The sequence below is a fragment of the Sinocyclocheilus anshuiensis genome, unplaced genomic scaffold, assembly GCF_001515605.1.
Source record: "Sinocyclocheilus anshuiensis isolate Anshui unplaced genomic scaffold, SAMN03320099.WGS_v1.1 scaffold1973, whole genome shotgun sequence".
NCBI classification, from domain to species: Eukaryota; Metazoa; Chordata; class Actinopteri; order Cypriniformes; family Cyprinidae; genus Sinocyclocheilus; species Sinocyclocheilus anshuiensis.
In genome coordinates, this window is record NW_015538051.1 from 114,177 (window position 1) to 124,169 (window position 9,993).

The 9,993-nt window shown below is 38.7% G+C and overlaps 2 protein-coding genes across 2 annotated transcripts in view; both read left to right on the forward strand.

Moving 5' to 3' along the window:
* LOC107681822 (gastrula zinc finger protein XlCGF8.2DB-like) overlaps nucleotides 1-5,509 on the forward strand; it is a 6,951-nt gene extending 1,442 nt beyond the window's left edge. The window contains exon 2 of the mRNA XM_016478172.1: nucleotides 4,239-5,509. Within this exon, the coding sequence (XP_016333658.1) occupies nucleotides 4,239-5,299 (1,061 nt within the window). The 3' untranslated portion in view covers nucleotides 5,300-5,509. The remainder of the gene's footprint in view (nucleotides 1-4,238) is intronic.
* A 1,830-nt stretch (nucleotides 5,510-7,339) lies between these two features.
* On the forward strand, nucleotides 7,340-8,913 carry LOC107681870 (uncharacterized). The gene is made up of 3 exons (XM_016478241.1): nucleotides 7,340-7,374; nucleotides 7,667-7,821; nucleotides 7,979-8,913. The coding sequence occupies exons 2-3, from the start codon at nucleotides 7,671-7,673 to the stop codon at nucleotides 8,911-8,913; spliced, it is 1,086 nt and encodes a 361-aa protein (XP_016333727.1). The 5' UTR covers nucleotides 7,340-7,374; nucleotides 7,667-7,670.
* Nucleotides 8,914-9,993: the final 1,080 nt, after the last annotated feature.

Here is a 9,993-nt window from a genome sequence, read left to right on the forward strand (position 1 = left end):
CCGTTGCAGTCTATCAGTCGTATAATGCATGGCAATGGTAACAAAATCTATGAGAGTAAAAAAAACATGCACAGACAAATCCAAATTAAACCCTGCGGCTCGTGACGACACATTGATGTCCTAAGACACGAAACGATTGGTTTGTGCCAGAAACCGAACAGTATTTATATCATTTTTACACCTCACGCACCGGATGCCGTGTGCGCGCTCAAAGACAGTTGGACATAGTGCTGTATTAGAGGTAAAAAATGATATAAATACTGTTCGGTTTCTGGCACAAACCGATCATTTCGTGTCTTAGGACATCAATGTGTCGTCACGAGCTGCAGGGTTTAATTTGGATTTGTCTGTGCATGTTTTTTTTACTCTCATAGATTTTGTTACCATTGCCATGCATTATACGACTGATAGACTGCAACGGTTGGACTTAAAAATCATCAAATGTGTTCTACTGAAGAAACAAAGTCACCTACATCTTGGATGCCCTGGGGGTAAGCAGATAAACATCACATTTTCATTTTTGGGTGAACTATCCCTTTAATATAAGAAGAAACGTCTAGCTTCGCGGTCTCTCATTTGGATGCACGACTTGCCGCATTGTTTTTCTCTTATAACCTCATTATTTCTCACTAATAACCGAACTGAAGCAGCACATGCCCTTGATACGGATTCTAAACGTGACGTATGTTTAACTGTCAGCTTGAGCTTTGAATCCGTGGCGGAAGGAAGTAGAACATGCGTTTTCGTCGATCCGATCGCAAGTGGACAACGCTAAGAAGAGCTGCACAATTAATCGAATTTATAATCGCGATTACAATTACGGAATGCCACAATTATGTAAGCGTTCAAAGCGGCGATTAATCGTTCGAAGTCTACTTATGTGCTTAAATTGCGTTTTTTTTCTTTCTACATGTTATCTTAAGGGTTTTTCCCATTATTTTAATTTTAGTATGACATTATAATACCATTCATATTTGTACTTTTTTTTTTTTAATATAATTTAAAGAAGCAACCAATCCGATGTATTAGTTGATATTCGAGGCTTAATACTATAGTAAAGCACTAACGTTTTTTTCAGTTAGAGTGTTTTCAGCTTGTTTATTTTCAAATAAAAATACGGCACACAGTTGCATTCAACAATCGTATAAACGTCGTTCGATGTAAATTGTGGTAATCGTAATTAATAATCGCAATTACAATTTCAAGGGAATAATCGACACTTATGATTTTTGGAACCAACAAATCAATGACAACGTTAAAATCGATTCAATGTAAGCCTTACAAAGAGCAGTCATCAGTGTCCTATCAATATTAAATTTAGCTAATTTCCACAGACGATAAAGTCTTTGTTGGCTCATCTTACACTGTCTATCAGTATTCTCTACAAAATTTAATTTATTATCGATAATAGTACCTAGGTACTTACGACCACTTCAATCAAATGATTCTCGACAATCGTGTTAAATAGCTGTTAAAAATGTACTTGTCTTTGAATCATTCGTTCAAGAGATTCGTTCAAAAATGCTGATTCATCCATTAATGAAAAGTCTTTGAGCAAGTCACTGAATTAACTCAAAATGAATTGACTGACAAGACCATGGTGGATGATTTGGTGCGCAACAGATCCTGAATGTCATCGATTAATATCTTGTGATTGTGAATTTGAAAGCGAAAGTAAATTGCAAGTGTGAATTCATTACAAAAGCAAGACCCCGTATATTGATAGTGGTGCATAAATTATGTATCTGATTGGTTGAGAACCGTGAGATATCGCTACAGGAACGCCCCTTTCACCGCTTGTATTTATTTTATTATTATTCACTGAGCTAATCATAGAGTACGTTAGTTAAAGGGATAGTTCACCCAAAAATGAAAATGTGATGTTTTATCTGCTTACCCCCAGGGCATCCAAGATGTAGGTGACTTTGTTTCTTCAGTAGAACACATTTGATGATTTTTTTTAAAGAAGCAACCAATCCGATGTATTAGTTGATATTCGAGGCTTAATACTATAGTAAAGCACTAACGTTTTTTTCAGTTAGAGTGTTTTCAGCTTGTTTATTTTCAAATAAAAATACGGCACACAGTTGCATTCAACAATCGTATAAACGTCGTTCGATGTAAATTGTGGTAATCGTAATTAATAATCGCAATTACAATTTCAAGGGAATAATCGATAATTATGATTTAGTCATCAGTGTCCTATCAATATTAAATTTAGCTAATTTCCACAGACGATAAAGTCTTTGTTGGCTCATCTTACACTGTCTATCAGTATTCTCTACAAAATTTAATTTATTATCGATAATAGTACCTAGGTACTTACGACCACTTCAATCAAATGATTCTCGACAATCGTGTTAAATAGCTGTTAAAAATGTACTTGTCTTTGAATCATTCGTTCAAGAGATTCGTTCAAAAATGCTGATTCATCCATTAATGAAAAGTCTTTGAGCAAGTCACTGAATTAACTCAAAATGAATTGACTGACAAGACCATGGTGGATGATTTGGTGCGCAACAGATCCTGAATGTCATCGATTAATATCTTGTGATTGTGAATTTGAAAGCGAAAGTAAATTGCAAGTGTGAATTCATTACAAAAGCAAGACCCCGTATATTGATAGTGGTGCATAAATTATGTACAATATCTCCACCCCTTACCGTGTTATCGATAAGGTGTTTATTTACTGCTGTGAAGTTTTCCTCCCTGTAACATCTGCACTAAGATATCTTGCATCTATTACAGTTTAAGCCTGTTGAAATCTCTGAAAAGCTTTCTTCTTTTGGTCTTTAAGAATGTGATGCCATCATATAAAGATGAATGTCACGAGACTGACATTTCCCACGAAAACCATCCTTGATTATCTCGATTACTGTATTTTCATAATCGTTGGAGATCGAAATCGAAACAGTTTTTCAATTAATTGCACAGTCCTAGCTGATGGTGGTTACCCTATATGCTTACCATTTTACTGTTTTTATGTACTTGGTCAATAATTGATTGCTTAAACTCTTCTGTACTGCAGCTTCAGAGCAAATAATATCAACTGGGCGCAAATTGGAGCATAAAACTCAATTTTCTTTTCTTTTGGTTTTCAACCAATAATAAGAGGTTTGAGAAACATACATACTGATTGCGAACTGATTCACAATTTTTGCAACTATAGCTATGTTTCCATCCAAAGATTCGAATTAAATTTATGCGCAAAACTGGAATATCGCATAAAAAAATTGGCGTTCCATCATCACTTCCTGGTAAACTGGCACTAAATATCACTAATAAAACTAGGAGAAGCCACTCAATATAATAATTGTCATATATGATAAATTACTTGCGCCTCGAAACAACGCAATAAATGCAGTCATTGCTTTCGGAGGCGTATGCTGCTGTTTGGGAACGCAGTCGTGTAAGACAATTATACAGAAATACTTTGACGACAGACTTTTCAGAATTTCCATAACAGCTTAGATGCTGTGAACAAGATCGGTCCGCTGGTTAGCGCTGGTCTCGTAGCGCAAACCACTCAATATAATAATTGTCATATATGATAAATTACTTGCACCTCGAAACAACGCAATAAATGCAGTCATTGCTTTCGGAGGCGTATGCTGCTGTTTGGGAACGCAGTCGTATAAGACAATTATACAGAAATACTTTGACGACAGACTTTTCAGAATTTCCATAACAGCTTAGATGCTGTGAACAAGATCGGTCCGCTGGTTAGCGCTGGTCTCGTAGCGCACAGTACTTTTTTTTTTTTTGATGTGCATGGAGGAATTTATTCGGTAAATGTGTTTCCATCATGTGCATGTTTTCTTATCGGATAAAATCCTACTCGACGTATCCTGCTCAAATGTGCGCATACGTTTTTTTAATGCACATTTTTAGAATTTCTGCGCATCTTGACGTTCCAGCATTTTTTTATTATGCAGTATTCCAAAATGCATGGAAACATAGCTAATGTTACTTAAATTTGGAACGTTTTACAACCCTGACTTGAAAAATGTTAAATGTAGCTCATCAAATATTTAACACTTCTCTCTCACTGCAGAGACATGATATTTCTGACTGTAATGCTATTAAAATCAGCGTACACAGTTAAAACGAATCCGTCAAAATGATCATACTTTCTGCTAATGTATCAGTGTTCACTTATTTTTCCCTTTACATTTTGGCATTTTTAATGATTTAATGAAAATTAAAAAATGTTTACTATTTTTTAACTTTAATTTTAGACCTGATGGAAGAGAACAAGGAGATGGAAGAAGTGATTGAAGCGGGGAAGAAACATCATGACATCAAAACTGATGAAGCATCCTTGAATCCCTCGTTGCAAACAAGAGCCCAAATATGTTTCACTTGCCCTCAGTGTGGAGAGAGTTTCTCAAGCGAACAAAGTCTTAATCTTCACATGAAATTTCACAGTGGAATGAAGCCGTACGAATGTGATCAGTGTGAGAAGACTTTCAGGCAAAAAGCAAACCTTGCCAAACACAGTAAAATCCACACTGACGAGAAGCCACACGCGTGTGATCAGTGCGGGAAGAAGTTCAGAAATAAAGGAAACCTTAATGAACACATGAAAATCCACACGGGAGCGATGCCATACGCGTGTGATCAGTGTGGGAGGAAATTCAGACATAAAGGAAACCTTAATAAACACATAAAAATGCACGCCGGAGAGAAGCCCTGGAGAATAACCACTGGAGAAAAACGGCACGCATGCAGTCAGTGTGGAAAGAAGTTCAGACAAAAACACCTCCTTGATCAACACATGAGAGTCCACACTGGAGAGAAGCCGCACTCGTGCGATCACTGCGGGGAAAGTTTCACACGAAAACAGATCCTTAATGATCACATAAAAATCCACACGGGAGAAAACCTGCACACCTGTGATCAGTGCGGGAAGAGTTTCAGAAAGTCAAGTGTTTTCAAAGTGCATCTGCTCACTCATTCTAGAGAAAGAATTTATAACTGTGACCAGTGCAGTAAAACATTTTTTAGGCCAGATGCCCTGAAGGACCACCTGAAAATTCACTCAGAGGAGAGGCCTCACGTATGTTCTTTGTGTGCAAAGAGCTTTAGACACCTGAATGGTTTAAAAGTACACCAGAAAAGACACAGCGGTGTGAAGGATCACATTTGCTCTGAGTGTGGAAAGACTTTTTTTACACTCTCTGTACTGAAACTGCACCAGAGAGTTCACACCGGAGAAAAACCTTACCAGTGTTCACACTGTGACAAGACATTCAGTATTTTAGGAAACCTGAAAAGACACAAGAGTGTCCACACTTGATCGAAGCCATATATCACTGCCAGTCATGTGAGAAGAGTTTCACGCAATGAAGGCATGTTTAGTTCATGTTCAGATCTTGTGCTTTCAGGTGCGATGCTGCGTCCTCAATGAACTGAATCTGACAATTCTTTGCATGTGTGTGTGTGTGTGTGTGCGCGCGTTACTTCAGGAGAGCAACCCTACATTTGTGTTGTTTTATTTTCTTTCTTATATGCATTTATTGTCATTTTTGGTGTTTATGTATTTTGTAATTATTTTAGCTATTGCTATTTTGTTATTATTTTCCTTCCTCTGTTATGATCTTGTAGTTGAGTGGTTTCAAGGAATATTAAGTTTACGCAAGTAAGAGATAAGAGAATGTCTCCATTTAAGGTATTTAACATCACAGGACGATGTGGTGAAGCAGTAATTTTCCTTTGCTGCTGCTTGTGGTATAATAACACTTTTTTTTGGGGGTCATTTTTTATCATCATTACTTCTTCACCTGATTCTGCCCTTGTCTGCCTTTTCTCAGTCAACTTTTTGACTGATAAAGACTGTTAATACAGTTCTGGGAAGTCAAGACAAGTCTTGCTGTTAACAGGTTTTGGGTATTAGATAGCTGCTGACTGCTTGTTTGAATGCCAGACAAAGCAGATATTTTTGACAGATTCCATTTTCCGGGGTCGGACTTAATCTAACATTTCAAAAAAGTTCAATAATATGTCAAGCAATAAAGCACCGTATGGAAAAATGCTTATGTTTCCAGACTATTGCCCCTATTCCGTTTTCTAAAACATAATATCAGGAATTTCTAAATATGAATTTATCCTACAAGCTGGGTAAACAGTAGGTTGCAGCAGTAGAATTCATTTAACAAAATTAGCAAAGATAATCCACACTGTAAAAAAAAATAAAAATATAGCTGCAAGCAGCAATTACGGGGCCAAGCACTCCAGAGGCAAATTGAGGAGCTAAGCATGGCATGGAGCATCAGACCAAATGCAACAATGAGTAATAAAAGCGATTTTAGGATGATTGTAATTGAAATGGCTGAAAAATCATAAATACAACCACTAGTAATATGATTAAATGGCTTATCACTTTTGACCAACAGGTGGTGCTGTAATCAAATCATTTTGGTGTGTTCTGTGTGAGGTGACAATGGCACACACAAAGTTTGTTGTCATTATGTCAAAGCTTTGAAGAGATATAGCCTTAGAGTCATTTTGGCACCATGCCTAAAATTTGTAGCAGCGCTGTACGAAAACGGTTTCGTCTATCGACACGAAATCCATAACATTTTGTCAGCACAGTCTGAAGATGATTTGACTCAATTTTGGTGAAAATCGGACCAAGGCTTGAGGAGGAGTTTGAAAAAGTAGGTTTACAGCATAAATCAAAATGGCCGACAGGCAGTTCGGATTTGCTAAGGGAAAATTGGTATGTCTGTTGTCGGCATAGGCCAAGGAATATTTTGAGACCAGTTTCATTTGCAATAGGCTAATGCAATCAAAAGTTATTAGCATTTTTGGAAATTTCATAATAATAAATCAATGGTTTATTACTCTTGACCAATAGGTGGCGCTGTTACCAAATTGATGTGGCGTGGTCAGTGTGAGGTGACAATGGCACATACAAAGTTTGGTGCAAATACGTCAAAGCTTTGCAGAGATACAGCCTCAGATGCATTTTGGCATCTTAACCAGCAAATTCGTTGATGCTCTAAACGAAAACCGTTTCGTATATCGACACAAAATCCAAAACTTTTTGCCTGCTTGGTCTGAAGATGATCAGAGTCAAATTTGGTGAAAATTGGACTAACTTCCTTTTGTGCCTTATGGTTCAAAAGTTATTAGCATAAAGAAATTGAAACTTTGGACAAGTGGTGGCGCTAGAGAGTTGGCGTTAGAGACTCCAAACTTGCTGTGGTTTATGTTGAGACTGTCCTCTATCAGTGTGCCAAATTTCACAAGTAGATATAACTGCAGACCGGAGATCTCCAAATGGGGGCGGGAACTCCAAAACAGGGCGTGGCTTCCTCGCATTGACAGACAGGCACGACATTCATAGCGCGCCAAAGAATGGCGGTTCAGGTAAGCAGTCGGTCATGCAGTATGATAGCACATAGGCTAAAGTTTGTTTTAGCTTTAATGAAAAACATAAATGTAGGTTTGTTGTGTTCAGGTGTGAACTTGGCATTAATAGTAAGGGATTTTTACACTATCGATGAATCGGCGTCATTATTCATGCAGTTTGCACTGTGTGTGTGTGTCTGTATGTGTGTTTAGTGCTTAAGGAAAAGTATGTAGTATGTGTTGTTAATAGTGAGTAATAAATTAGTGTAAAAATTCAATGAGAGTAATATGTTGATGTATTTTTTATTAGGTACATGGATCAATCGTTTTTTTCTGGACAGGCACTTTCTGTACAGTATAAGGATGGATGCTTCCACTGTCCTGTCTGTCATTTCCAGACAGAATATGAGTGCCAGGGAAAAGCACATACAATTGTGCATTGTAATATATTTTTGGACTATAAAGGTAAGAGCTTCTTGTACAAATGTAAATTTACCAGTGTATCAAAGAATCATGTATGATGACTTAGATGACAGTCAGCCTTAAACATCATTACCACCACAAGTACTACACTTATCTTATTTTGCAATGTGCTGCAAAACTTTTTTTAACCCCTGTGCAGGTTTCAGAATATACAAATGCCACCAAAACTGCAGGGTGTCACCCCATTTCCATTGCCCAGGCTGTAAAGACACTAGGATAAGGAGAAAAGATTTCTTTAGTCATTTATCGTACTGCCCCGGCAGCGTCTCCACATCGAGCCCCGGGAACATCTCCACATCGTGCCCCGGCAGCGTCTCCACATCGAGCCCCGGCAGCGTCTCCACATTGATCCCCGGGAACGTCTCCACATCGAGCCCCGGGAACGTCTCCACATCGAGCCCCGGGAGCGTCTCCACATTGATCCCCGGGAACGTCTCCACATCGAGCCCCGGGAACGTCTCCACATCGTGCCCCAGCAGCGTCTCCACATTGATCCCCGGGAACGTCTCCACATCGAGCCCTGGGAACGTCTCCACATCGAAGCCCAGCAATGTCTCCACACCAAGCCCTGCCTTTGTGAAGGACCAGCCTGGTAGTATTCGTTGTGAGAATATGACCCAGCGCCCTGTTAGAGTTAATAAATTAAGCCAAACAATTGTGGAGTGTCCACACTGCAATATGTCTTTGTACTTGAAAAATCTGAAGCGCCATATGCAAAGAAGGCATTCTTCAAAGTTCACAGACATCACAAAAAAATACCACTTACAGAGTCAGCCTATAGACCCACAATCAGGCATTTATGCAGTGGCAAAGGCATTTCGTGGACCTCCCGTTCCTATTCATGTCAAGCATAGCATTCAAGGGCCAAAACAGCACATTGAGTGTGAGCTTGAGGAGTGTTGCCTCTACTCTGAATTTGCTGGTAGAAGTGGACACCAGACATTTCGATGTTGCCATCAACGATCACTGGATTATTGTTCTGTGCCTTCCAGTTATTGTACTCTGGAAGAAAACACATTGAATGAAATGGTGGCTGCACATTGGTTTGGAGAAGAAAAAAAGCCATGTGTTTAGAACGGCTTAAGAATGCTGGGTTTGCTCCACTTGCCGTATCTGTGAACATTGGACCTGACACAGTCCACTATGTTTCTGTTTTGGAGCAAAAACCATCATATTATAGTCGTGTTGGAAGAGTGATGGTGGCCTATAACTCAAGGAAAAATAGCTGGCACTGTCCTTGTGCTAAGCCACGGGCGTCCTGTATACATAAGTACATAGCAAAATGGTTTTTATTCCAAAACAAACGCCAGCTATTCAAATCTATCAAATCCACAGAACCAGTGGAGGATAACACAAGTAATTATCTGGAAGAGGGGGAGGTTTCACATGATAGGTATCCACTAGGAAAAGAGCTGTTAAGAACCAAATCTATCAAATCCACAGAACCAGTGGAGGATAACACAAGTAATTATCTGGAAGAGGGGGAGGTTTCACATGATAGGTATCCACTAGGAAAAGAGTTGTTAAGAACTGCAACATACATCCAAAAATTCAAGAAGTTTCCAGCCGAACTTCCCAAGGATGTATTGACACCATCATTTGAGCACCACCCTCCAAAAGAATTTGTACCCTCTGAAATGTTTTGCACAGAATGCAGTGGACAAATAGTCCTGAGTGACCCCATTCTCATAACAAAAAGTTTTTAACTCATAACAAAACTTTTAACACTACCACATGTCTTTGAAGGTAAGAGAAAAAGCCATACAGAACAAATTCCTTGTTGTTGTGTAATATTTATGCATTAAAAGTAGAAACACATTTTAACTAATAACATTTTTTGTCTTAATTTATTTGTCAAATGTTTAGGTATATGATGTTTTATTAACAAGGTTCGGGAGGAGCACGATCAGATAATCAATCAGTCTGGCCCAGGTGGAGCTTGTCAGCTAATCATCTTAACAAGCACATACGTGTATATATACAGCCAACTTACCTCAGTTCCACAAAAGTTTTCCAGCATTCGGTTTTGCTCCGTTAGCCATCATATCACAGACTCAACTTTTTCCGTACGACGACGAGACCTGTACTGGGGATCTCTCGTATCCTCCGTCGCAATCTGCCGGCCCTAGGCTCACTCCTTTTCCGCCAGTCACT

What these genes read in the sequence shown, in the direction of transcription:
- LOC107681870 (XM_016478241.1), top strand. Translation starts at nt 7,671, where the DNA reads ATGGATCAATCGTTTTTTTCTGGACAGGCACTTTCTGTACAGTATAAG. An exon ending in TATATTTTTGGACTATAAAG is followed by an intron (nt 7,822 to 7,978) that starts GTAAGAGCTTCT and finishes ACCCCTGTGCAG; the next exon opens with GTTTCAGAATATACAAATGC.